This window comes from Mesoplodon mirus (genome assembly GCF_964341445.2).
Source record: "Mesoplodon mirus genome assembly, chromosome: 15".
In the NCBI taxonomy this organism is placed as follows: Eukaryota; Metazoa; Chordata; class Mammalia; order Artiodactyla; family Ziphiidae; genus Mesoplodon; species Mesoplodon mirus.
In genome coordinates this window covers 49,552,196-49,580,182 of record NC_138991.1, presented here as the reverse complement: position 1 = coordinate 49,580,182, position 27,987 = coordinate 49,552,196, and the positions used below count along the sequence as shown (strand labels likewise).

Sequence of the window (27,987 nt, the reverse complement as noted above, 5' to 3'; positions counted from 1 at the left end):
AGGGAGAGCTAGGAGGAGATGGACTGGACCATTTATTTGGCTGGGATGGGGGAGAGAGGAGAACTAAAGGTAGAAAAGGAAAATAAGGAAAGGATGAACTTGGATATATTGTTGGCTGTACGGCGGAGCGTGGTCTAGAGTTTGAAGTTTAAGGAAGGCTCGAGCCTACCCTCGACCTGGGACTGATGCTCCCACAGAGGTCCGTCCGGTGGTTTGGTACGGCCTGGCCCACCGGACCTGCCAGAGCTCAGTCGGCCGCAGCTCAGCTGGGCTCCCGGCGCCGCCTCCTCCCAGCCTGCGGTAGGCTGCCGGGCTTCTGTGGGTGGGGGAAGGCTGGACTGATGCAGCGTGAGTGTAGAGGATGGAGACGCTGACTCCTGGCGCGGGAGACTGGGGGAAGGGGTTGGCTCCCCAGGGGCAGGGATGGGGTGGGGGTGGGGTGGGGTGCGACGTTGCTAGGAGACGAGCCTGTGTGACCCCCCCCCGCCCCGCCCAGCCTCGCGAGGGCGGCTCGGTGTCACCAACGATGGCCTCGGCAACTTGCTAAGGGAAGCGGCTCGAGGGCCAGGAAGGGGAGCCCTGGTTTGGGAACGCTGAAATGCTGGTTTGGGGCCCATCTGAGACTTCTCAATCCTTTGGATCCCCGAATGTAAATGGGAGATTAGTAGGGGCAAATCCGGGGGCGAGAGGCGTCTAGCTGAGGAAGGTTGACACAGACGAGTCTCCTACACGATACTGAGATTTTCTAAGATAATGAGAACCAGCTTCTTAAATCCCTCGGTCCGCCAAAGGCGTTGCTCCGTGACCTTTTTATTCGAGTCCGGGAGAAAGTTAAAAAGTAAATCAGTAAGATATCAGCAAGTGAGAAATGCCCCAAAGGTAGTAGTATCAGGTGAAGTGGTAGAAGATGGGGGGAGGGCCACTCTAAATCGGATAAGTCTGTTCAGAGGAGGCCGGGTTTACAGAAATCCGAGAAAAGAGGGAAGCTAGAGAATGAGCTTTCTAGGTGGAGAAAAGAACCAACGGGAAGGGATCTGAGGAAGGAAATGGCGAGAAGGCCATGTGCTTGCAGTAGAAAGGAAAGAACCAGAGCCAGAGTGGTCTGTGATGGAGAAGTGGCAGGGCCTGAACAAGCATAGCCTTTTAGCTCAAGGTGAGGGTTTAGCTGTTTTTTAAATGGAGGGTTTTAAGAAGGAGTGACCAGATCTGATTTACATTTTTAGAAAATCATTCTTGGCTACTGGATAGAGAAGGGTAGACGTAGTCAGACCTGCTAGGAGGCTGTTGCAGTAGGGCCAAGGGGGATGTGACAGGAGTGTTGTATTCACGGTGGAAGTGGAGAGAATTAAATTTGGGAGGTACTCTGAAAGTCGAGCTTGCAGGACTTGCTGCCAAATTGGATGTGAAGTGTATGGGAAAGGAAGAAACCAAGGATGACTCCGCAGAGAAAATAGTTTGGAAGGCACTACTATTCTTTTGAACATACTAGTTTTGATAAGTCTATTAATGGTCCAAGTGAAGATGTTGAGAAGTTAAATATACAAGTCAAGGGAAAACTCAGAGAGATAATAAATGTAGCAGTTTATTCCTGGATCACCTAAGAAGAGGGTGCAGATAAAGAGGAAGACCTCTAAACTCCTTGGGGCTCTTTACATGTAGAGATGATCCAGAGAAGGAAAAGCCAGCAGAGGAGACTCTTCACACACAAAGCCTCCAAGATAGAAGGAGGCCCCGTAATATCCTTGAATAATGGGACCCACCCTCATAATCATCAAGACTGATCCTCAAAGGCCTGTCTCAGATCTCTTTCCTCTCCTCTCCCAGCCGTCAGTGCTTTTGGACTCCTGCTTAGGTGATTTGTGTTCATTATAGCAAACCTTACTTTGCTTATTAATTGTTTATAGGTCTGACTACCCTGGGAACTATTTCTTCTTTGTGCCCTGCTGACTCCTATTTCAGAGCCTTGCCCATGGACCCAACATATAGGAACACTGTGTCCATAATGTATCAACCGTGGACTTCAACAGCTTCTGACAAAGGGGCATTTGTCCCCGCTGTTGCTGCCACCTCCACCACTAGATATGGTTGATTTCATAAACTCTAGAAAGGGTATCAGAAGAATAATCAGAAGGCCTGGGTTTCAGTCTTGCATCTCTACTGACCAGCAGGATGGCCTTGAATAAAACCCTTTTCTTTGAGTTTAGGGGTTGGCCTAGATTACAGATTACAAACTAGCGAGACAGATATTGCCTGCAAACGTAGTTTGGCCCACAGATTGATTTAAATTATTTTTTAAAATTTACTTGCCAAATTAAAAAATCTGATTTTCGGCTTCCTTTGAAAAATTAGACAATCTGGCAACACCAGCTTGAGGTTCCTACAGAGCAACAGTCAGCTGGAGCCAATGAAACTCTTCTCCCTTCTTCTACCAGCCTAACCCCTGTGGGCATTTGATTTGCAATTTTTTGGTCTAGAGCTCTGCTGTCCATATGTAGCCACAAGCTACATGTAGCTATTTAAATTTAAATGAAATAAAATTTTAAATGCAGGTCCTCAGATGTACTAACCGTATTTCAGGTGCCCAGTGCCAGTGGCTACCCTGTTGGACAGCGAAGATATAGAATATTTCCATCATTGAAGAACATTCTGTTGGTCATTGTTGGACTGGAGAAACTCGAAGGTACTCTGGTTGCTAATCATTCTGCGCACTAAAGATGGACAGTCATTGCTCCTAAAGGAACTTTGTCTAGTAAAGAGCTCCCGTGCTTCTGCAGGTGGGGAAAGTTGCTTATTCAGTAGGTGGAGGGTACTTGGAAACTGTCGTGAAGGCAGAGACCCCCTGTGCAGGGTGAGGGTTATATATCAGGTGGTTGGATCAAGGGTTAGGTGTATCTAATGTTATAACCAGAGCCCTTTTGTCTGTTTCTTAATCCAGTTTCTTAGGAAATTATCACAAAGAAGGGGTTTGAATGTTTTAATTTAAATGTTTTGTGTTCTCTTGACTTCCCTAGTTCCTATGAAGGGTTCAAATCCTGGGTAGTTACGAACGAATGACTGGGGTTGATCTTCAGCATTGACCAAGTTTTCATCCATTGCCAGCACATACACACAACACCCCAGACACACACCTCCTACTTCTGGTAACTTGTTCTCACTACCTCTGATTGACCCTTACCTTGTCTTTGTCTCTTAAAATATGATGATAAAGAAACAGTTGCTTCCATTTCTTTTGAATTGAGAGACTGAAACTTGGTTTCCATTTGGAATTTCTATCCCCGAGGGGGCAAATTGCTGTACATCTCTTGGATACGAGAGCCTGATTGGAGTTCCCCTTACAAGTATAATCTTGTGTGTGCTTCTGTGCTGATTTAGGATGAATATATGTGCCTTACATGAGCTTGTTTGGGATAGTTTAGAAATCTTTCAGACATAAATATTTTTGGTTTTTCCCTGTCTTCTGAAGATTTCCCATGTTACAGGGCCTAACCTAATTTCTTTTCCTTTAGATAAAAATATGATATACCCTTTCCTCCCTGACCCGTATCTCTGACATACCATATTGTCAATTTCTGTGTAAAAAGATGCTGTTTCAGAGAATAGCCGTCGTATGATTAAGTACACCACACAAGCATATCCTGAGATATACAAAACAGTGTGTGGCATTACACTTCCCCTTTTGGATTCTAGTAACCAAAAACTGAATCCAGGTCAGGAAACAAGTCCATGGGGCGTGTGTGGGGCTGGGAGATGGGGGCACTTAGTTTAGCTTGAAGGTTATTCAATTTAGGTAAGATGATACTGTATAGGGTATGGGAATACATCAGAAAGTAAGGAGGGATAACGGATCTAGGAGAAAAGTGCACCGAAGGATAAGCAAGGAGTAAGAGATAAAGGAAGAAAAATAGGAAGGGAAGCTTGCTCATGCCCTTGGTGTTGGCACCTGCATTGTATTTCCAGTAAGAAGTCTGCTCTGTGGTCTGAAGATAAGCGATGCCTCGGGCAGGGTTATTTACTCATACTGAAGAACAATAGCTCTTTACTGTGCAGGGATTATTAATGATCAGAGGGAAACAGCTTTAGGAAAATCCATTACTGCCACAAAGCGATAATTTCACCAGCAGGCAGCAAAGTTTAGCAGATATAAAAGAGGCCTCACTGTTCCTCCTTTATTTCCTCCTTTTCAGGTAACATTTGCCTTTGTTAACTCCCAATGCTAAGTGATTTACATGGATTATTATGAACAATCCTTAAAACAACTCTTTGAAGAAGGTTCTGTTGTTTCCCCATTTTAAGAAACTGAGGCTCAGGAAGATTAATATCTTGCCTGATGTGGTGAAGTCAGGATTCAAACCCAGATCATTCCAGAGCCCATTAGTTCATTGTTTGTATTATATCTCCTGTCCTTTACATCTGTGGGAAAATTTTGAATGCCTAAAATCAAGGTAGTCATTCTCTCTTCTGCTATCTGGAGCAAGAAAATCTGTTTGCTTTGACATTGTAAGAATGCTTCAGTTCCCTGGAGGTTTTCCAAATGACAAAAGCTTTAAATTATAATTTTTTAGGTTGGTTTTGAACCCTCATCATTTGGTTGCAATGGACCTTATTCCCCCAAAGGATTGTTTTTAAGAAAAAAAATATCAAAAACTCATTTTTCTATATGTTTGATTCTAAGCTTCCTGGAAATATAGTATATCATTTCAGTCCTGTGGACAAACCCTAAGTGGCCTTAAGAGAACTTAAGAGCGAGGGTTATGTAACAGCTGTGTATACTGCCCTAGATGGAAGTGAGAAGACTGCCTTGCTAGATAACACTTAATCTTCAATTCTCACCCTGACACCCACAGTACCACTCTTGAAAACATCATTGTGAGGGTTAATTAGTATTTTTAAATGCTCTAGGGTCTTCTGTTGTGAAACCTGATCCAAATACCACTGCATATATCTCAGGATGAGAATGGTTATTACTGGTGATTATTCTTTGTGGGTAAATTTTTTCTTCTAACAAATGTATTTCAAGCTCCAACTCTGGGCCAGGCCTAGGAGTGTAATGGATGAGACAGGGTCCCAACCTGCTTCTCTCTCTCCCAAAACACACACAGTGGAGGAAGAAACATAAGTCAAACAGAAAATTACAATAGAGTAGAATGAACATTATGATAGGCATATACACCAGAGAAGGGACGCTGACCCAATGTGAAGAAGGCACCCCATGAAAAGTGATGAAAGCCAAAGGATGAGAATCAGCAGTTAAGCAAAAAAAAGAATATTTCAGTTGTACAGGTTGGGGCCTTCCATTTGGCAAAAAGAAGGAGTCCCAGATCTAAGAAGATAGGGCAGCAGGACACGGGATAGGTCACCATTGGTACATGGTGAACACATGTGATGGATTTCACTGGGTGAGTTTCATTATCACCCTCCCCCAAAATCATAAAGTAGCTGGGAGAGAAATCTGACTACATTGTATTCATTGGTTATGATTTTATAAATTTACACTTAAGGACAGATCTTGAAAGAATGGAGTCTCCTTCCACCTGGGGTTTGAAAGTCAGTTAATTTCCCTTGCCTTTTCTGTCCCTTGTTTGTACTGCAACACTTTTTCTTCAGTAGAAGGCAAAGCCTCATGGGAGTGCAACATTTGGAATTTTGACATTCCTGAGACCAGAGTCATACTTCTATAAATTTCATCTGAGGAAAGGGAATTTTCATCTCTGCTCTTAAACTTCTAAGTGTTCATGCAGTGATGCTCTTTCCAAAGGTGAAAGAAACTGTTCAAGGGTGAAGTGGATAAAGCCCCGAGTCCTGGCAAATCTTCCTATAGGTCTCCTGCAAAACTAGATCTAGACATGCCAAGTACATAGACCCTTTCACTGTATTTTCATTCTCCACAGCAAGTGCAAGAGTGAGTGGGTGGTGCTTTTTTTTTTTTTTCCCCTAGGAAATTGATCACTGCCTGTTTGGAGTCCCCATTACTGACTCCAAAATAAAAACAGGGAAAAGCTTTCAGTCAGGGAAATAATCATTCAGCTTTTTTGGCTCTTAATCCCAGTTCTCCTGTCAGTTAAGCAGCATTAGGCAAGACTCTTCATCTGCAAGACTGGTAGAATCACAAGTACTTATGATACAGTTTGAAATCCAGCATGTTTTTAAAAATGTAAATCAGACCATGATACTCTTACTTGCTTAAAACCTGCCAATGTCTTCCTTTTGCTCTTAGACTACAAATCAAACTCCTTTCCAAGGCCTACTCTCCCAGCCTGTGCTGGATCCTATCCACCTGTGGTCCCTCTTCCCCCATAGGCTCTCAACTGTATTAACACTGAGGTTGGTTCCCACCTCATAGCCTTTGTTCCTGCTGTTCTTTCTTCCTGCATCACCTTCCCCTGAACTCTTGCCACTAATAGGTTCCTGAACACCATTCAAGACTCAGCTCAAACGTCACTGACCACCCAAAATAAAATAACCCCCACCTCTGCTCATTCATATCATATTACTGTTTCATTCCTTGAGAGCACATATAACCAAAATTATACACAAATATATACAAACATTTTACTTGTATCTCATCTGCCTCTGCCACTAGGATATAAGCTCTAGGAGGACAGGGACCGTGGCTGCGTGTTTATCACTGTATGCCTAGCCTGGCACATGGGCACTGAATAAATGCTGGATGGGTGGGTAGATGCTTGGGAGGAAAGTAGGGCCTGCAGGGTAGTAGCACTGTAAGGAGTGCTGGTATCTTATGTGACGTCAGCTCCTTTGGAGTGTCAGGGACAGGGTTGCCGCAGGGAACAGAAGAGCACAGCAGTCCAGCTAAGTGCACAGCCTCCTCTAAAGGTGCTGGTGTATAACATCGTTACTGAGGAAGGACAGTTGCAGCAGAGGGGCAGATGGTATATGGAAAACCTTATAAAAGGGTAATTGCAATTCAATCAGGGTGCAAAAAGATTGGTCTTTTGCTCTTTGTAGGAAGGGAATAGAATTTAGTTCCCATTGTCACAACTGGCTAAGCTCTCTAAAGCAATCAGCAGACATTCAACCACATTTACTGAGATTGAGCAGCCTATTTAGTGATTAAAAGTTGGGGCTCTGACTCCACACTATCTGGTCTTGGATCCTGGCTCCACCTCTTCCTCGCCATGTGACCTTGCTCAAGTTACTTAACCTCTTTTGGCATCAGGTTCCTCCTTTGTAAAACAGGATAATGAGGTATTTACCTTATAGAACTGTGACGATTATGGGAGTTAATATATGTATGTAAAGTACCTAGGAAGCCTAGCACAGAGGAAGTGCAAAGTAAATGTAGCTAGTACTGTTATTATTATCATTCTTATCCTTATTTTTATTCCTTTAATGAGCAAAATGCAGTCCCTGCCCTCCAGGAATTCAGAGACTCTGGGGAAAAAAAGGACAGTGAAACTGCAAAAGAACAATAGCTGGATGTGATAGAAGCAGAGAAAAAGGTGCTCCAGAAAAGCCTGAGGATAAACTCTTGTCTACAAGTTGAGGTGGCCAGCAGAAAACAGGCATTCTAAGTGAAAAGTTTCAGCAGAACAAACACCACAGCAGGGTGCCTTATAGCTACAGTTCCCAGACTCAGGTTTTTGGGGACTCCACAATTTCTGCTATTATTTACCTATGTTTTTTTGTTTTGTTTTGTTTTGTTTTTTTGGCCACACTGCGCAGCATGCCGGATCTTACCCCGACCAGGGATTGAACCCCGTGCCCCCTGCAGTGGGAGCGCAGTCTTAAGCACTGGACACCAGGGAAGTCCTGGAAGTTTTAAACCAGCTTAAAAGTTTCTGTAATATGTTTAAAGGTAGCTCTATATCACTACAAAATAGAAATCACTTTAAATCATGTGTTTGTTGGGCTATTAAAACACATTAAGGGAATCACACTAAGAAAATAAATATTTTCTTGTACATCAAAAATTACCTCCCCAACCAGTCTTTGGGACACTTGCTTTAAGGGGAACTTCTGACTATGACCTGAAGCCAAAATGTACTAGCAGCAATATTTGTCGGCCCTTTTTTAATGGTACAGGATGCACATGGTAGGTGCTTGGTAATGAGTTTTATCCTGGCGCTGTGTTTATGCATGAAATACGATTTGAAGAAAAGAGCCCAGTTTCCAGTCACAATTCCTCCCAGGCACACTTCCTATCTCTTACGTTTCCTCATTCTGGGATTTGAGGGTTAAGGAAGTGAAACGCAGAATTTGAAAAAATATCAGTCTCAGAATAAAAGTTATAAAACTTTAACTGTAAAAATTCTATAAGAACTGACTTCACAGGCAGTTGAGACTGAAGTTCAGTTGTGGTCCTCTAAACAATTTCACATTCCTGATGTCGACCATGGGAGAATCCCAGCAGACCCCACTGCATCAGGTCAACCCCTGATACTAGGGAAGAAGAAGAAGGGCTGACTTGGCCTTTCATCAATAGTGAGAGGTCATTGATAGTTTTAGAGGAATAAGTGTTGGTTTCAAGCCATCATACCATAGGGAGGAAGACTCTCAGGGAAAAGTCACTTTTCCTAAACAAGTTGCTTCCTGGGAATAAAAATATAAACCAGGGGCTTCCCTGGTGGCGCAGTGGTTGAGAGTCTGCCTGCTAATGCAGGGGACACGGGTTCGAGCCCTGGTCTGGGAGGATCCCACATGCCGCGGAGCAACTAGGCCCATGAGCCACAACTACTGAGCCTGCGCGTCTGGAGCCTGTGCTCCGCAACAAGAGAGGCTGCGATAGTGAGAGGCCCGCGCACCGCGATGAAGAGTGGCCCCCGCTTGCCACAACTAGAGAAAGCCCTCGCACAGAAACGAAGACCCAACACAGCAAAAATAAATAAATTAATTAATAAACTCCTACCCCCAACATCTTCAAAAAAATTAAAAAATAAACCAAAAAGAAGAGAGCTTTTTAACATTTTTTAAATTTATATGGCTGATTTTGTTTCTAGAATCACAAGCTTTGTAACAACGACTTGCGAATAGTACATAATGGAGAACACAGTTTTAGACTATGGAAATCTTATGGACTGTGTTTTCCAGATCACCTGATGTTGGAGAGGAAGACATCACTTATTTCCCTTTCAGGATTAGTTTTCAAAACACTTAAACGTTAAAGTGTTTTGAAAATGGTCTTATTAAATATCAATTGTTAGTTCTGCTTGTTACCTTAAATACCATACTTGCAGGGCGTGTGTATCAGCTTATGGTATGTGATCAGTTATAGTTTGAAGCTGTGGTTCAGACAGTAGTAAAAACAAAGAAATGAAAGTCAGACTTCGGAGAAGTTGCTGCTGTTTTAATATGCCATACCGCCTTCACTTTCCTCAAGTGTCATGCAGTCAAGGAAGTTTCATCTGTTAATGACAGGGAAGTGAAGCAGTCATTAATAGAGGTTAGTTGCAGACTGTTCCTCACAGGAACTGACTCATGTATTTTCATATGAAACCATGGAGTTTCAGGGAGAGCCAGAAACTCAGAAACCTGTTTCCTTACCAGGAAAAACATCATCAATTCATCTGAGTTTTCATTACAGTTAGCCACAATGCATGATGATCTCTCTTGCTTTGTATGAATTCCTTTTAAGCATTTTTTCCTGTGAGGTATAATGGATATCAGAATGGGTATCAGGTATGTCCTTTTAACTTTTGAATTGGGTGAAGTAGTAATTTCAAGCTTTTCATCAAATGGGTAAGCCTTGGTTCATTCCTCATTGCTTAAGAAAGGTCACCAGGGTCAGGATAAGTAAGAGGTGCAATCATACTCAAAAGAGACATTCTCTCTAAGGTGAAGTCCTTGCAATTACTTAGAATTTCTAGATAAACACAGCTCCTTCCAGCTCCCATCTGCTTTCTTTAGCTGCCTAAATTCTCATAAGCTCAGGACCACCCTAAAGCATGCAGTCTCCATGTATTACCCCTCCCCCTTGGGTTGGAAATGGGTCTGTTCTCAAAGGGCAATGAGCAGCCTACTGCTCAACAGATGACCTGTTTGAGGAAAGCCCAGGACTCATAATGAGGTGTCCCAGTGCCTGGTCCTGCTACTCACTTGCTAAATCTGTCTTCCTTGTCTTCCCAGCCTGGTAATTTGTTAAAGGCAGTACAGTATTCATTCACCTAAATTTGACTAATCACAATCCTCTAGTAGTGGGATTTTTTTTCATATCTTCTCCGAATTTCCTTTTTTTTTAAAATCGAGGTATAGTTGATTTACAATATTATATTAGTTTCAGGTGTACAACATAGTATATATCACATCTTCTTTATCCATTCATCTGTTGATGGACACTTAGGTTGCTTCCCTATCTTGTCTGTTGTAAATAATGCTGCTATGAACACTGGGTGCACTTATCTTTTTGAATTAGTGTTTTTTTCAGATATGTACCCCAGGAGTGGAATTGCTGGATCATATGGTAATTCTATTTTTAGTTTTTTGAGGAACCTCCATACTGTTTTCCATAGTAGCTACACCAAGTTGCATTCCCACCAACAGTTCCCTTTTCTCCACACCCTCGCCAACATTTGTTGTTTATGTTCTTTTTGATGATAGCCATGTGACAGGTGTGAGGTGATATCTCATCATGGTTTTGATTTGCATCTCTCTGATGATTAGCGATGTTGAGCATCATGTGACTGTTGGCCATCTCTGTGCCTTCTTTGGACAAATGTCTATTCAGGTCTTCTGCCCATTTTTTAATCAGGTTGTTTTTTTGATGTTTAGTTGTATGAGCTGTTTATATATTTTGCATGTTAACCCCTTATTGGTCATATCATTTGCAAACATTTTCTCCGATTCAGTAGCTTGTCTTTTCATTTTGTCAATGGTTTCCTTTTCTGTGAAAAAGCTTATAAGTTTACTTAGGTCCCATTTGTTTAGTTTTGCTTTTGTTTCCTTTGTCTTAGAAGACAAGTCAAAAAAAATTTGCTACGATTTATGTCAAAGAGTGTTCTGCCTATGATTTCTCCTAGGAGTGTTATGGTTTTCAGTCCTATATTTAGGTCTTTAATCCATGTTGAGTTTATTTTTATAAATGATGTATGATGCTATTTTGATAACTGTAGCTTGGTAGTATAGTCTGATGTCAAGGAGCATGATACCTCCAGCTCTGTTCTTTCTGAAGATGCTTTGGTTATTCAGAGTCTTTTGTGTTTCCATACAAATTTTAAAATTATTTGTTCTAGTTCTGTGAAAAATGCCATTGGTATTTTGACAGGGATTGCATTGAATATGTAGATTGCCTTGAGTAGTATGGTCATTTTAACAATGTTAATTCTTCCAATCCAAGAACATGGTATATCTTTTCATCTGTTTGCATCCTCTTCAGTTTCTTTCATCAGTGCCTTATAGTTTTCTGAGTACAGGTCTTTTACCTTCTTGGTAGGTTTATTCTGAGATAGTTTATTCTTTTTGATATGATGCTAAATAGGATTGTTTCCTTGATTTCTCTGATAGTTTGTTGTTAGTATAGACAAGTGCAACAAATTTCTATATATTAATTTTGTATCCCGCAACACTACTGAACTTATTGATGAGCTCCAGTAGTTTTCTGGTGGCATCTTTAGAATTTTTTATTTATGGTTTCATGCCATCTGCACACAGTGACAGTTTTACTTCTTCCTTTCCAATTTGGATTCCTTTTATTTCTTTTGCTTCTCTGATTGCTGTGGCTAGGACTTCCAAAACTATGTTGAATTAAAAAATTGGTGAGAGTGGGCTGCTTTCTGCTTTTCATCATTGAGTATGTTACCTGTGGGTTTGTCATATATGACCTTTATTGTTTTGAGGGATGTCCCCTCTATGCCCACTTTCTGGGGAGTTTTTATCATAAATGGATGTTGAATTTTTTTTTCACTTTTTTTTTTTTTTTTGGCCATGCCAGGTAGCATGCAGGATATTAGTTCCCTGACCAGGGATCGAACCCATGCCCCCTGCAGTGGAAGCATGGAGTCTTAACCACTGGACCACCAGGGAAGTCCCAAATGGATGTTGAATTTTGTCAAAAGCTTTTTCTGCATCTATTGATATGATCCTGTGATTTTTAATTTTTAATTTGTTGACATGGTGTATCACATTGATTGATTTGCAGATATTGAAATCCCACTTAATCATGGTGTATGATCGTTTTGGTGTCTTGTTGGATTCGGTTTGCTAATAATTTGTTGAGGATTTTTGCATCTACATTCATCAATGATATTGGCCTGTAATTATCTCTTTTTTGTGATATCTTTGTCTGTTTTTGATATCAGGGTGATGCTGGCCTCATAGAATAAGTTCAGAAGTGTTCCTTCCTGTGGAATTTTTTGGAATAGTTTGAGAAGGATAGGTGTTAACTCTTCTCTAAATGTTTTGTAGATTTCACCTGTGAAGCCCTCTGGTCCTGGATTTTTGTTTACTGGGAATTTTTAAATTACTGATTCAATTTCATTACTGGTAATTGGCCTGTTCATACTTTCTTTTTCTTTTTTTTTTTTTTTTTTTTTTTTTGCGGTACGCGGGCCTCTCACTGCTGTGGCCTCTCCCGTTGTGGAGCACAGGCTCCGGACACGCAGGCTCAGCGGCCATGGCTCACGGGCCCAGCCGCTCCACAGCACGTGGGATCTTCCCGGACAGGGGCACGAACCCGTGTCCCCTGCATCGGCAGGCGGACTCTCAACCAGTGCGCCACCAGGGAAGCCCCTTTTTCTTTTTTTTTTTGAATTTTATTTTATTTATTTTTTTTATATAGCAGGTTCTTATTAGTTATCTATATTATACGTATTAGTGTATAGATGTCAATCCCAATCTCCCAATTCATCCCACCACCACCACCACCCTCCTCTGCCACTTTCCCCCCTTGGTGTCCACGTTTGTTCTCTACATATGTGTCTCTATTGCTGCCTTGCAAACTGGTTCATCTGTACCATTTTTCTGGATTCCACATATATGCGTTAATATATGATATTTGTTTTTCTCTTTCTGACTTACTTCACTCAATATCACAGTCTCTAGGTCCATCCACATCTCTACAAATGACCCAATTTCGTTCCTTTTTATGGCTGAGTAATGTTCCATTGTATATATGTATGACATCTTCTTTATCCATTTGTCTGTCGATGGACATTTAGGTTGCTTCCATGACCTGGCTATTGTAAATAGGGCTGCAGTGAACATTGGAGTGCATGTGTCTTTTTGAATTATGGTTTTCTCTGGTTATATGCCCAGTAGTGGGATTGTTGGGTCATATGGTAATTCTATGTTTAGTGGGGTTTTTTTGAAGAAACTACAATTATTTTTACTAAAAAATGTGAAAGTGAAATATTATATTTATTGCCTTATTTTTTTAACATCTTTATTGGAGTATAATTGCTCTACAATGTTGTGTTAGTTTCTGTTGTACAACACAGTGAATCAGCTATGCGTATACATATATCCCCATATCCCTTCCCTCTTGTGTCTCCCTCCCACCCTCCCTATCCCACCCCTCTAGGTGGTCACAAAGCACCGAGCTGATCTCCCTGTGCTATGCGGCTGCTTCCCACTAGCTATTTTACATTTGGTAGTGTATATATGTCAATGCCACCCTCTCACTTTGTCCCAGCTTACCCTTCCCCCTCCCCATGTCCTCAAGTCCATTCTGTATGTCTGCTTCTTTATTCCTGTCCTGCCCCTAGGTTCTTCAGAATTTTTTTTTTTTAGATTCCATATATATGTGTTAGCATACGGTATTTGTTTTTCTCTTTCTAACTTACTTCACTGTGTATGACAGACTCTAGGTCCATCCACCTCACTACAGATAGTTCAATTTTGTTTCTTTTTATAGCTGAGTAATATTCCATTGTGTATATGTGCCATATCATCTTTATGCATTCATCTGTCGATGGACACTTAGGTTCTTCCATGTCCTGGCTATTGTAAATAATGCTGCAGTGAACATTGTGGTGCATGTGTCTTTTTGAATTATGGTTTTCTCAGGGTATAAGCCCAGTAGTGGGATTGCTGGGTCATATGGTAATTCTATTTTTAGTTTTCTAAGGAACTTCCATACTGTTCTCCATAGTGGCTGTATCAATTTACATTCCCACCAACAGTTCAAGAGGGTTCCCTTTTCTCCACATCCTCTCCAGCATTTGTTGTTTATAGATTTTCTGATGATGCCCATTCTAACCAGTGTGAGGTGATACCTCATTATAGTTTTGATTTGCATTCTCTAATAATTAGTGATGTTGAGCAGCTTTTCATGTGCCTCTTGACTATCTGTATGTCTTCTTTGGAGAAATGTCTATTTAGGTCTTCTGCCCTTTTTTTTTTTTTTTTTTTTTTTTTTGCTGTACGCGGGCCTCTCACTGCTGTGGCCTCTCCCGTTGCGGAGCACAGGCTCCGGACACACAGGCTCCGCGGCCATGGCTCGCGGGCCCAGCCGCTCCGCGGCATGTGGGATCTTCCGGGATCGGGGCACGAACCCGTGTCCCCTGCATCGGCAGGCGGACTCTCAACCACTGCGCCACCAGGGAAGCCCTTTCTGCCCATTTTTTGATTGGGTTCTTTGTATTTTTAATATTGAGCTGCATGAGCTGTTTCTATATTTTGGAGATTAATCCTTTGCAAATATTTTCTCCCATCCTGAGGGTTGTATTTTTTATAGTTTCCTTTGTTGTGCAAAAGCTTTTAAGTTTCATTAGGTCCCATTTGTTTATTTTTGGTTTTGTTTTCATTACTGTAAGAGGTGGGTCAAAAAAGATCTTGCTGTGATTTATGTAAGAGTGTTCTGACTGTGTTTTCCTCTAAGAGTTTTATAGCGTCTGGTCTTATATTTAGCTCTTTAATCCATTTTGAGTTTATTTTTGTGTGTGGTGTTAGGGACTGTTCTAATTTCATTCTTTTACATGTAGCCGTCCAGTTTTCCCAACACCACTATTGAAGAGACTGTCTCCTCTCCATTGTATATCCTCGCCACCTTCATAATAGATTAGTTTACCATAGGTGTGTGGGTTTATCTCTGGGCTTTCTATCCTGTTCCTGTTCTATAGTTCTGTTTTTGTGCCAGTACCATATTGTCTCAGTGACTGTAGCTTTGTAGTATAGTCTGAAGTCAGGGAGTCTGATTCCTACAACTCTGTTTTTTTCCCTCAAGATTCCTTTGTCTATTCAGGGTCTTTTGTGTCTTCACACAAATTTTAAGATTTTTTGTTCTAGTTCTGTAAAAAATGCCACTGGTAATTTCATAGGGATTGCATTGAAATCCTAGATTGCTTTGGGTAGCATATTCATTTTCTCAATATTGATTCTTCCAGTCCAAGAACATGGTATATCTCTTCATCTGTTTGTGTCATCTTTGATTTCTTTCATCAGTGTGTTATAGTTTCCTGAGTACAGGTCTTTTACCTCCCTAGGTAGGTTTATTCCTAGGTATTTAATTCTTTTTGTTGCAATGGTGAATGGGATTGTTTTCTTAATTTCTCTGATTTTTCGTTGTTAGTGTATAGGAATGCAAGAGATTTCTGTGCATTGTTTGTATGCTGCAACTTTACCAAATTCATTGATTAGCTCTAGAAGTTTTCTGGTGGCATCTTTAAGATTATATATGTATAGTATCATGTCATCTGCAAACAGTGACAGTTTTACTTCTTCTTTTCCAATTTGTATTCCTTTTCTTTTTCTTCTCTGATTGCCATGGCTAGGACTTCCAAAACTATGTTGAATAATAGTGGCAATAGTGGACATCCTTGACTTGTTTCTGATCTTAGAGGAAATGCTTTCAGTTTTTCACCTATGAGAATGACATTTGCTGTGGGCTTGTCGTATATGGACTTTATTATGTTGAGATAGGTTCCCTCTGTGCCCACTTTCTGGAGACTTTTATCATGAATCGGTGTTGAATTTTTTCAAATGCTTTTTCTGCATCTATTGAGATGATCATATGGTTTTTATTCTTCAGTTTGTTAATATGGTGTATCACATTGATTGATTCGCGTATATTGAAGAATCCTTGCATCCCTGGGATAAATCCCACTTGATCATGGTGTATGATCCTTTTAATGTGTTGTTGCATTTGGTTTGCTAGCATTTTGTTGAGGATTTTTGCATCTATATTCATCAGTGATATTGGTCTGTAATTTTCTTTTTTTGTAGTATCTTTGACTGGTTTTGGTCTCAGGGTGATGGTGGCCTCGTAGAATGAGTTTGGGAGTGTTCCTTCCTCTGCAATTTTTTGGAAGAGTTTGAGAAGGATGGGTGTGAGCTCTTCTCTAAATGTTTGATAAAATTCACCTGTGAAGCCATCTGGTCCTGGACTTTTGTTTGTTGGGAGATTTTTTTTTTTTTTTTTTCTGTACGTGGGCCTCTCTGTGCTGTAGCCTCTCCCGTTGCAGAGCACAGGCTCCGGATGCGCAGGCTCAGCAGCCATGGCTCACGGGCCTAGCCGCTCTGAGGCATGTGGGATCTTCCCGGACTGGGGCACGAACCTGTGTCCCCTGCATCACCAGGTGGACTCTCAACCACTGCGCCACCTGGGAAGCCCTGTTGGGAGATTTTTAATCACAGTTTCAATTTCACTACTTGTGATTGGTCTGTTCATATATTCTATTTCTTCCTGGTTCGGTCTTGGAAGGTATACCTTTCTAAGAATTTGTCCATTTCTTCCAGGTTGTCCACTTTATTGGCATAGAGTTGCTTGTAGTACTCTCTTATGATGCTTTGTATTTCTGCAGTGTCCATTGTAACTTCTCCTTTTTCATTTCTAATGTTATTGATTTGAGTCCTCTCCCTCATTTTCTTGATGAGTCTGGCTAAAGGTTTATCAATTTTGTTTTTTTCTCAGAGAACCAGCTTTTAGTTTTATTGATCTTTGCTTTTGTTTTCTTTGCTTCTATTTCATTTATTTCTGCTCTGATCTTTATGATTTCTTTCCTTCTGCTAACTTTGGGTTTTATTTGTTTTCCTTTCTCTGGTTCCTTTAGGTGTTAGGTTAGATTGTTTATTTGAGATTTTTCTTGTTTCTTGAGGTAGGATTGTACTGCTATAAACTTCCCTCTTAGAACTGCTTTTGTTGCATCCCATAAGTTTTGGATCATTGTGTTTCATTGTCATTTGTCTCTAGGCATTGTTTTGATTTCCTCTATGATTTCTTCAGTGATCTCTTGGTTATTTAATAATGTATTGTTTAGCCTCCACGTGTTTGTGTTTTTTACGTTTTATTTCCCTATAAGTTATTTCTAATCTCATAGAGTTGTGGTCGGAAAAGATGCTTGATATGATTTCAGTTTTCTTAAATTTACCAAGGCTTGATTTGTGACCCAAAATGTGATCTATCCTGGAGAATGTTCCGTGTGCACTTGAGAAGAAAGTGTAATCTGCTGTTTTTGGATAGAATGTCCTATAAATATCAATTAAATCTGTCTGGTCTATTGTGTCATTTAAAGCTTGTGTTTCCTTATTAATTTTCTGTCTGGATGATCTGTCCATTGGTGTAAGTGAGGTGTTAAAGTCCCCCACTATTGTGTTACTGTCGATTTCCTCTTTTATGGCTGTTAGCATTCGCCTTATGTATTGAGGTGCTCCTATGTTGGGTACGTATATATCTATAATTGTTATATCTTCTTCTTGGATTGATCCCTTGATCATTATGTAGTGTCCTTCCTTGTCTCTTGTAAGACTCTTTATTTTAAAGTCTATTTTATCTGATACAAGTATTGCTACTCCAGCTTTCTTTTGATTTCCATTTGCATGGAATATCATTTTCCATCCCCTCACTTTCAGTCTGTATGTGTCCCTAGGTCTGAAGTGGGTCACTTGTAGACAGCATATATATGAGTCTTCTTTTTGTATCCACTCAGTGAGCCTGTGTCTTTTTGTTGGAGCATTTAATCCATTCACATGTAAGGTAATTATCGATATGTATGTTCCTATTACCACTTTCTTAATTGTTTTAGGTTTCTTTTTGTAGGTCCTTTTCTTCCCTTGTGTTTCCCACTTAGAGAAGTTCCTTTAGCATTTGTTGTAGATCTGGTTTGGTGGTGCTGAATTCTCTTAGCTTCTGCTTGTCTGTAAAGCTTTTGATTTCTCCACTGAATCTGAATGAGATCCTTGCTGGGTAAAGTAAGCTTGGTTGTATGTTCTTCCCTTTCATCACTTTAAATATATCGTGCCACTCCCTTCTGGCTTGTAGAGTTTCTTCTGAGTAATCAGCTGTTAACCTTATGGGAGTTCCCTTGTATATTATTTTTCATTTTTCCCTTGTTGCTTTTAATAATTTTTCTTTGTCTTTAATTTTTGTCTATTTGATTACTATGTGTCTCAGCATGTTTCTCTTTGGGTTTATCCTGCCTGGGACTCTCTGCACTTCCTGGACTTGGGTGGCTATTTCCTTTCCCATGTTAGGGAAGTTTTCAACTATAATCTCTTCAAATATTTCCTCGGGTCCTTTCCCTCTCTCTTTTCCTTCTGGGACCTCTATAGTGCTAATGTTAGTGTGTTTAATGTTGTCCCAGAGGTCTCTTATGCTGTTTTAATTTCTTTTAATTCTTTTTTCTTTATTCTGTTGTGCGGCAGTGAATTCCACCATTCTGTCTTCCAGGTCACTTATCCATTCTTCTGCCTCAACTGTTCTGCTATTGATTTCTTCTAGTGTATTTTTTATTTCAATTATTGTAATGTTCATTTCTGTTTCTTCTTTAATTCTTCTAGGTGTTTGTTCTTTAATTCTTCTACGTCTTTGTTAAACATTTCCTGCATCTTCTCGATCTTTGCCTCCATTCTGTTTCTGAGGTCCTGGATCATCTTCACTATCATTATTCTGAATTATTTTTCTGGAAGGTTGCCTATCTCCACTTCATTTAGTTGTTTTTCTGGGGTTTTATCTTGTTTCTTCATCTGGTATGTAGTCCTCTGCCTTTTCATTTTTTCTGTCTTTCTGCGAATGTGGTTTACATCCCACAGGCTGCAGGATTGCAGATCTTCTTGCTTCTGCTGTCTGCCCTCTGGTGGATGATGCTATCTAAGAGGGAGGGACTGATGGGAGGGACTAGTGGTGGGTAGAGCTGGGTGTTGCTCTGGTGGGCAGAGCTCAGTAAAACTTTAATCCACTTGTCTGCTGATGGGTGGGGCTGAGTTCCCTCCCTTTTGGTTGTTTGGCCTGAGGAGACCCAGCACTGGAGCCTACAGGCTCTCTGGTGGGGCTAATGGTGGACTCTGGGAGGGCTAGCACCAAGGAGTACTTCCCAGAACTTCTGCTGCTAATGTTCTTGTCCTTGGGGTGAGCCACAGCTGCCCCCCACCTCTGCAGGAGACCGTCCAACACTAGCAGGTAGGTCTGGTTCAGTCTCCTATTGGGTCACTGCTCCTTTCCCCAGGTCCTGATGCTGACACTGCATTGTGTGTGCCCTCCAAGAGTGAGAGGAGTCTCTTTTTCCCCCAGTCCTGTTGAAGTCCTGCAGTCAAATCCCAGAGGGCCCCAAGATCTTCAGTCATCAGAGAGATTTTCAGTTGTACTTATTATACAGTTCTTATGTGGACAAGGAAGTAGACCAACAATTTTGAGAAGTATTTTCAACAAGGTTATGATGAACTAAAAAACAGTTTGCAACCTGACAAACTCTGGGTGGAACTGAGCCTGCAGATTCATTTTATGTTTGGTACTCACATTTTCAAAAATAAGGAATTACCGTCTTTTTTGAAGGTTCATATTTTAAAAATCTCGACTGCCACCTATTGTTAAGATATCAGGAAATTTGGCACCCTTAGGCCCTCAATTCTACATGACAGCAGCTGGCTGGGGCAGAGTAGCAACTGTCCCCTTTCAAGGGGGTACATCTTCTCTAGTTGGCCACTGTCCCCACCCAGCCGGTTTCCCTCATTTTGTTACCTTCCAGGCTCCAGAGGCACTTGAGTTTGCAATCCCTGCATTAAACTCAAGTTCACACTTAACTAGAAAATGCAGTTATTCAAAATGTGGCTTCTCCTATGCATTCAGTTTAGTGATGTAATTTTACCAGAATACACACTAAAAGCATCATTCCTAAGATATTCTGGCAAAGAATATACTGGTTTAACGAACACTAAATGTGCATTTTGGTGTTGTCATGTTCATAAAAATGGCCATCATGGCAAACAGCAAGGTTGAGCAACCTTCAGCCATGGGATGATGCACAAGGCCATCTAAGAGACTGTGGTATTCATATAACACCATTCTGGCAATGCTAGCAAACAGATCTGTTCAGAAAGAGCAGTTATTTCTAGGCTAATTAAAGAGCTTGATTTTTTAAAATGTACAGCTGCCTCCCTGCCTACTGTCAAATTGAATTTTTATGCAAATTTTTCCTCTTCTATTTTGGTGGGTCGGAAGATGACAACGGCAACACGACAAGAAGTTCTTGGCCTCTACCGCAGAATTTTCAGGCTTGCGAGGAAATGGCAGGCTGCATCAGGGCAGATGGAAGACACCATTAAAGAAAAACAGTACATATTAAATGAAGCCAGAACACTGTTTCAGAAAAACAAAAATGTAAGTAGGTTCTAGCTGGAGATTGCAAGGAGGAGAGCAATTTCTTCTGGTGCTTGTTCATTTCTTTTCTGTCCTAAAGTTGAGAGGACTGAGCAGCACAAGTCAGAGTGACAGAGTGTGGAGCAGGAAGGGGCCAGAGGCACAGCCTAGCTGGCTTGCCCAACCACTGAAATGTAGAGCCCAGCCCGGGCTTCTCTCTTCACTCTTTTCAGGTCTCAGTCCAGCGGTTAAGTGGCTCAGCATCTTCAGAAGACCCCATGAGCCAGGTGACTTGAGTCAGGCCAATGAGCATTTTCAGGGTAGGATAGGTTCCTCACACTGTGCCTGTTGTCAGCCACTCCCACAGGAGGTGCGCACTTAAATTTGGTTTTTTTTTCAATTCATAAGCTATTCAGAGCCTCCAATTACAAACCCATTCAGAGGGAAGAGAATAGGTTTAAGATGGGGTTCCCTTCATAACTTAGCTTTGAACTCAAGCCTCTTTGGCTAGCGGAGAGACTTTGCCCTTTGGGACCTCAAAATTGGGTAAAATCGTGCCTCCATTTGCTAGTTGAACCCAGACACCAGGGAGCCAAAAACCGTTCCAAGAGGCTTGATTTGACAAACTGTAAAGCATCTAGCTGTCAGCTCCTTAGGAAGACTGCCTGGCCCTAAGCATGGAAGGAGGCTTTCAGCTCCTGACTTTTCTTGCCTCTTTCTCATTGATCTCATGGATTCAGCACTGTCACTGTTCACTTCGTGAAACTTCCTGACAATTTACTCTCTTTACTTTTCCCTCTCTGGCTCCATCTCAGTCTCCTTTTCTGCCCTGTCTTCTTCACACACACTCCTACCAGTTGTAAGTGTCCTCTGAAGGTCAGCCCTCTGCACTGAGAGGCCCAGAGACCATGGTTCCAGATCCCATATCTTGACCTGTCATCAGCCACCTGCAGGAACTCACCACAAGCATAATAGCCCAAAGCAGAACTCATCTTTCCACAAGAACACCTCCACTTCCCAGCTTTCCCATTTCTGTCATAGCTCCTGCCACTATTTTGTGACCCACTGCTCTCATTCTTTCATTCAACAAGTAGCTGAGTGTCTACGATGTTCCAAACACCAGACTAGTCATCAGGGATATAACTGAGCAAAACCGAGACAGGGTCCCTGAAAGATGTTTCAGAGTTAGATAGAAATGTAAAATTACAATTGGGGTAGTGCTACACAAGAAACTGTCTCGATCTACAATATCCTTCCCTTCTCATAATCCCTGAAGTCTCCCTGCTTTTAATACCAACCTGCTTGTGAACTTTTTCTGCTCTTACCATAGACCATGCATACCACATCAGAGTGTATGTACCCCCCAAGGTCCTGAAATAGTCCTTTGAGGAATAGAAGTAAAATATTGTAAGAGCTGTTTCTATTTATTTTTATTGCTCTTTTAAAAATGTCTATTTTATATATATTTATAATGGAATTATTAATATATCTAATAAACTTATAAATACACATATGGGGCTCAGAATTTTTTTTTTTTTTTTTTTTTTTTTTTTTTTTTTTTTTTGCCACACTGTGTGGCTCGTGGAATCTTAGTTCCCCGACCAGGGATTGAACCCAGGCCACAGCAGTGAAAGTGCCAAGTCCTAACCACTGGACCACCAGGGAATTCTCAGGGCTCAGAAATTTTTTATTGAAAGAAGTAGATGATCAAAAACTTTGCAGACTACTGAGCTATACCTACTCCTAAGTAGTTGGTGATATTCTCTTTTTTTTTCTTGTTTGTTTCATTTATGTTGGTATGGTCTCCTTAACGAGATTGTCAGTTCCTTGAGCACAGAGACAGTTTCTTATCCTTTTCTAGTATATCTCATGGGCCCTGCCTTGTGGTTGTCACTAAATTAATGAGCATTTACAAATACTTTGATTCAGTTGATCTTCTCCAGGAAGTCTTCCTCAAGTTCTCTGCCCTCACCCAACCCCATGATGGCCACCTACTCTGCTATATAGGAATCTAGATAGCAGTCTGTAGCAGTCATTGCCCTTGTTGATTATATACCATTTTGTCAGAGTTGTTCTGCCAAAGTAATATCCTTGATAGTTGAAGGCAGGGACCATGGCCTCACAGTGTCTAGTCTGGTGCTGGGGATATCATAGTAGTAGTATGTGCCCAGTAAACCTTTGCAGGTTCACTCACCTAACTACTGCCCAAGACCCTTTGGGTTTTCAGTTAAGGCAATAATAATCCTTCATTTGCCTCTGCTTGAATTGGCCCAATGTGGTGTGAGCCAGAGGGAGGTGTATTTGCCAGTGGTGAAGCCCACGTGCCTAGAGCCTGTGCGCCGCAACAAGAGAAGCCACCGCAATGAGAAGCCTGCATGCCTCAACAAAGAGTGGCCGCTGCTCACCGCAACTAGAAAAAGCCCGTGTGCAGCAACAGAGACCTGACACAGCCAAAAATAAATAAAATAAATAAATTTATAAAAAATGAAATACATACTTGTTTTACCATGTATTAGAAAGAAAACAGTATCAGATAATTTTGCAAGTACTGTGCTTAGAGAGTCCATTTACAGAAAAAGTTTAATATTAGTATAGGTAGTTGTGGATATGGCAGAATCATGCAGGCAGCCTCTGAATGACTGATTTGGAGAACTCTAACCCAGCTTGTTCAAATGGACAGCTGGAGCCCCAGGAGCCCTCAGCCCCCTTAACCACATCTTTATTAGGGGCTTCTTTCTTCCTAATCCCTCATGTAGACATAAGTAGTCCCTTGTAACCTCACTTGCTATAAGTGCTTAATAATAACCCAAAGGTATCTCATTAATTGGTCTAAATCCTAATGAGCAAATGAGAACATGGAAACCTACTCCCAAGGTGGACATCAGAGCAATAGCTTCTGAGAAATACAGAGGTCAGAAAGCTGAGCCTCTGTCCCAAGGGACTCAGCTGTGGTTCTTTCTATGTGTTGCAGTTTCTGGAACTTTACTCCAAGAGGTACCATAGGACAGAATGCCCTTGGAATTTCCAAGCCACGATGGCCCAGACTTCACTGTGGGTGTCATCTGGGGCTGATGCAGTCCCAGCTCTGCTTTGAGGCCCACTTACAAACTCTTAGCAGAGGCACGTGTTGACTCATTTTCCATCCTCGGAATGAAACGGTTTCTCCCCTTCTACCTGGCTTTCTGTTTTTCAGAATGAACTTTTCATTCCTTTACTTGAAATTGGACTACCACAATTTAACTGTTTTTAAATTTCAAATGCCATTTCTTTTCCTCACTAATGAGCAAGACAGTTTACAGTTCAAAACAGAAGGTGGATCATTCTCCAATCTTACTCGGGGTTTCTAGACAGCACTTGCTGATAATTGGGTTACTTGAAAGTAACTTGATCAACAAGGGGAGGATATGAAGGAGCACTGGTGTTCATTGTTGGTGGGAATATAATTTATGGATTGTTCTTAGGGAATGTAAATTGGTACAGCCTCTTAGAGGGTAATTTGAATCTACAGGGAATATCTGTGAGAATTAAAAAAGCATGAACCCTTTAACCTAGCAGTTCTCTCTCTAGGAAATGATCTTTCAAATATATTTGCATGTGAGCCAAAAAAATTTTTAGAGGGATCCACTGTTTATAATGGCAAAAGATGGGAAATAACCTAAATGTCCATCAGTAGAATTGGTTAAATTATAATACAGCCTTATGTTGGAATTTTGTGCAGCTGTTAAAAAGAATGGGGCAGCTCTGTATGTGTAAATATAGAAGGAGCTTCAAGTTGTTAGTGAAAAGGCAAGGTTCAGAACTTTCATTTTTATAAGAAAAAACGCTAAGTTTACAGAGGTATACTTATATATGCATAGAATATCCCTGGAAGAACAAACAAGAACTTCTGATAATTGTTGTCTCTGAGAAGGGGAACTGGGAGACAGGAAGAAGAGGGAGACTTTAGACTTTGTTTTACATTATATCCTTTTGTATTATTTGAATTATTTTTACCATGTGCTTGTATTATCTACCTCAATAATTTTTAAAAGTTAAATCCACAGGAAATTTTATACTAAATTGCTTTTGAATTTTTAAATTACCAATATTTAATTTAGTGGCTAATGAACTGAAAAAAGTTTAAGAAAATGTATACCTATACTTTATGTAGCATTGGAAAGATGCTAACAGTCTCACCTATTTTTCCCTTTTAATAGCTTACAGACACAGACCTGATTAAACAGTGTATAGATGAGTGCACAGCCAGGATTGAAATTGGACTACATTACCAGATTCCTTATCCAAGGCCAGTAAGTGTGACTCCAGTTAACATGTGGTGTGTACTTATCCTTGTCAACCCAGTTATTTCCAAGAATGTGTACCAAGAGGGCTAGTGTTTGCTGAGAAATCTAGAGCTACTGTAGCAGGCATGTTGGAAGTAAGCTACCCTTGCGTGGCTACCAGCCCATCACAACAGACTAAAATGTCAATGAACGCCTGATTTCTCCTACTTGAACAACTTTCCCTTATATGGACGGGAAAGCCAGCTCACATTTACATAGCTTTCTCTTCTGACTTTCACCTTTTTTATGGAAATATTTTTATTTTCCTTATTGTAAAACACAGGTTTATTGTTAATGAAAGAATAAAATTCAAGTATTAAAGGAATGCATAAGGTAGAAAGTGAAAATTGTCAAAAATTCTCACCCTGTGGAAGTGACCACTATAACTGTTGAGTTGGACCATATGAAATTGCCAATATTCTACTCTTGACCTACAAAAACAGCAATTTTATATTGTATTTGCTCAGCCTAACAGTTTGGTAATATATCCTTTTAGTCTTTTTTTCTATACTCATGTACATACATTTTCTTTACTTAAAGTACATGGGACCCTAGGCATACTGTTTATTGCCTATTTATTTTACTTCCTCTCTTTTGGATATCTTTTTAAATGGATGCATTGTATCCTATTGTAAGAATATGCCATAATTTAACCAGCACCCTTTCACTAGACATTTATGTTGGTCCCAGTTTTCCACTATGCAAAGAACACCTTTGTGTATACACTTTTTTCCTCACCTTCTTTGGACTCTCATCTCACTGTGTGATCTGTGGTTTTTTCCTCCATCAGGAAATATGGCAAAGAAGAGCACAAGTTTTGGAATCATACAGATCTGGGTTCAAATCCTGGTTCTACCACTTAGTGTATAATCTTGAGCAAGTTATTTAACCTGAACCTCCATTTTCTCATCTGTGAATATTAGAATAATAATTCTCTATGAGATTATATTGAGGATTAATGTGTATAAGGACTATAAGGAATAATGAGTCAGTATAGAGTTAGCACTTAGCAGAGAGCATGGTACTTAGTAAGTCTTCAGTGAATATAAGCTGTTGCAATGAATATAATTCTTAATATTATTATTATTATTCAGATTTATCTACCTCCTATGGGCCTTACCCCACTACGAGGCCGGGGACTTCGAAGCCAGGAGAAATTGAGGAAATTTTCCAAACCAGTATATCTCAAGTCTCACGATGAAGTTTCCTAACCCAGAAAAAAAGTTTTTTTCTGAGAATGATGAGCCAACTAGGTCTTAAATGTAAACCAGACAACAAAGCTCTTCTTGATTAGGAGCAAAAATCCAAATATCTTCTTAAAACCTTTGAAATACTGGTACTCACCCCATGATGTGTGCTCACACATCACTACAGTTTGGATCTTGCTGCCTGAGTGGACAACACTAACCCTAGAGGCCGTGGACCTTATATCCTCACTGAAGCATCATCTGGAAACAAGACTAAGGCCTGTGGGCAGAAGACAGAAGGGTGACAAAGCTCTTCAAGGGAATGCCGATCACCAGACATGCCAGCTGATATGAAGAAATTAGCCAGTTGCTGGAAGTTCTCATGGCTACTATAAAACTATACACCACCCCTCAGAATATTTTTAGGCTTTTTTTTTTCAAGTTATAGATTTGCTTAAAAGTGAGGGGTTTTTTTTGTTTGTTTTGTTTTTTTGTGGTACGCGGGCCTCTCACTGTTGTGGCCTCTCCCGTTGCGGAGCACAGGTTCCAGATGCGCAGGCTCTGCGGCCATGGCTCACGGGCCCAGTGGGATCTTCCCGGACCGGGGCACGAACCCGTGTCCCCTGCATCGGCAGGCGGACTCTCAACCACTGCGCCACCAGGGAAGCCCAAAAGTGGGCTTTTTGTGTGTGCTTTGTTGTCTTTTGACACTTCCAATTTCCACATAAACTCCCCTTAAAAAGCGCATCATTGGATCAATCATGGTTTTTCATTGAAATTTTATATGAGACCCATCTCTGCCCCAGACATACACATACACAAAAGTTCATGTCTTAGGTAAATGCATATGTTTAGTTTATCTTAAAGCCTATAATTACTTTGGATACACTTAGGATCTGAAAGGCTCACTAGAAACTCATACTGCATTCATTATGAGAATTTTACATTAACATAATTAGGAAGTACAAGAGCTAAGCTGGCTTTCAAATTATATCCAGACTGAAATGGGACAAGTAGAGATCAAAACACAAAGGACTTACACCTCTGCATGTGTGGACACAGGTGAGCTTCCCATGGCAGTTCATTTGTACGTCAGCGTCATTCCCCCTTACCTCCAAAGGGGCTGAGTAATCACCAATAAAGAAAAATCTCTAGTGATTTTGGTCTCTCTGTACTGTTTTCCAGAATCGCCTTGTGATCCTCAGAAGCAGCAGTTGATAACTTCCTGCCCATACCTAGATTTAGGATTCACTTGTCACACAGATTCTCTAATTTAAAATACGTATATTTCAATTTCAAAACCCGTTCCTGTGAGCAGGAACATACTTTTTCATGCTCAGGATAAGTAAGTATTACAGGGTTTGGCAGTGACATGGAGAGCAAATATCATACTGTGTCAGTAGAGATACAGCATGTACATATTTAACACAAGTGCAGCTATAGGCCTTTGATGGAGAGAGAGAAATGTAAATGTGCTGGCAGGCATGTCGGCCCCTCCATGGCCATTCGGTGAGCACATACCCCAGCCTCGCTTCAATTAGGAGACATCAGTCTGCTATTCCATCAGTCACTCTCCTATCTGATCTCATTGTGGAAGCATTTCCCTACCAAGAGGTGGTTCTGATGTTTAAAGTTAAGTATTTCTAAAGCAATATAAGGCCTGTGAACTCAAGCCAACTGCTTTATCTGGTGGTCAATCAATGAAACACTGACCTGTTCTTACATTGGAGGAAAAACTGGCTGTGCTGAACTGAGTGAAACATGACTTGCTGTCTCCATCATTGTCCCTTTCTAAGTAATTCAAGGTGATTTTGAATATGCAATTTTTGTTTTACGCTGTAGGGGTTAGAAACCATCCTTCCTACCCAGACTCTTCCAAAGTGGAAGTCCATCTAATGCTAGCTAACTTCTAAGTACCTTCTGTGTGCCAGGAATCTTCCCTAAATGTGAATTTTATATGCCTAGCCTCCTTTGCAGAGATGCATATTCTATTACACAGAAACATAATTTCCTGCTA

General features: G+C 40.8%; 1 protein-coding gene across 6 annotated transcripts; it reads left to right on the top strand.

The window, feature by feature from the left end:
• Positions 1 to 27,980, top strand: LYRM1 (LYR motif containing 1). Of its 6 annotated transcripts, none has more exons than XM_082645204.1 (5): positions 1 to 300; positions 2,578 to 2,680; positions 20,324 to 20,482; positions 24,658 to 24,750; positions 25,878 to 27,979. In XM_082645204.1, the coding sequence occupies exons 3-5, from the start codon at positions 20,324 to 20,326 to the stop codon at positions 25,992 to 25,994; spliced, it is 369 nt and encodes a 122-aa protein (XP_082501330.1). In that variant the 5' UTR covers positions 1 to 300; positions 2,578 to 2,680; the 3' UTR covers positions 25,995 to 27,979. The 6 variants fall into 6 exon arrangements, with proteins under 6 accessions (XP_082501330.1, XP_082501331.1, XP_082501333.1 ...); XM_082645205.1 differs by having other exon boundaries at positions 1 to 348; XM_082645207.1 differs by lacking the exon at positions 1 to 300 and adding an exon at positions 529 to 649.
• The last annotated feature ends 7 nt before the right edge of the window (positions 27,981 to 27,987 follow it).

Excerpts from the sequence above, each read along its gene's own strand:
- LYRM1 (XM_082645208.1), top strand. The coding sequence starts at position 20,324 with ATGACAACGGCAACACGACAAGAAGTTCTTGGCCTCTACCGCAGAATT. Across the intron at positions 20,483-24,657 it reads TGTTTCAGAAAAACAAAAAT|CTTACAGACACAGACCTGAT; the intron begins GTAAGTAGGTTC and ends CCCTTTTAATAG. Across the intron at positions 24,751-25,877 it reads AGATTCCTTATCCAAGGCCA|ATTTATCTACCTCCTATGGG; the intron begins GTAAGTGTGACT and ends ATTATTATTCAG.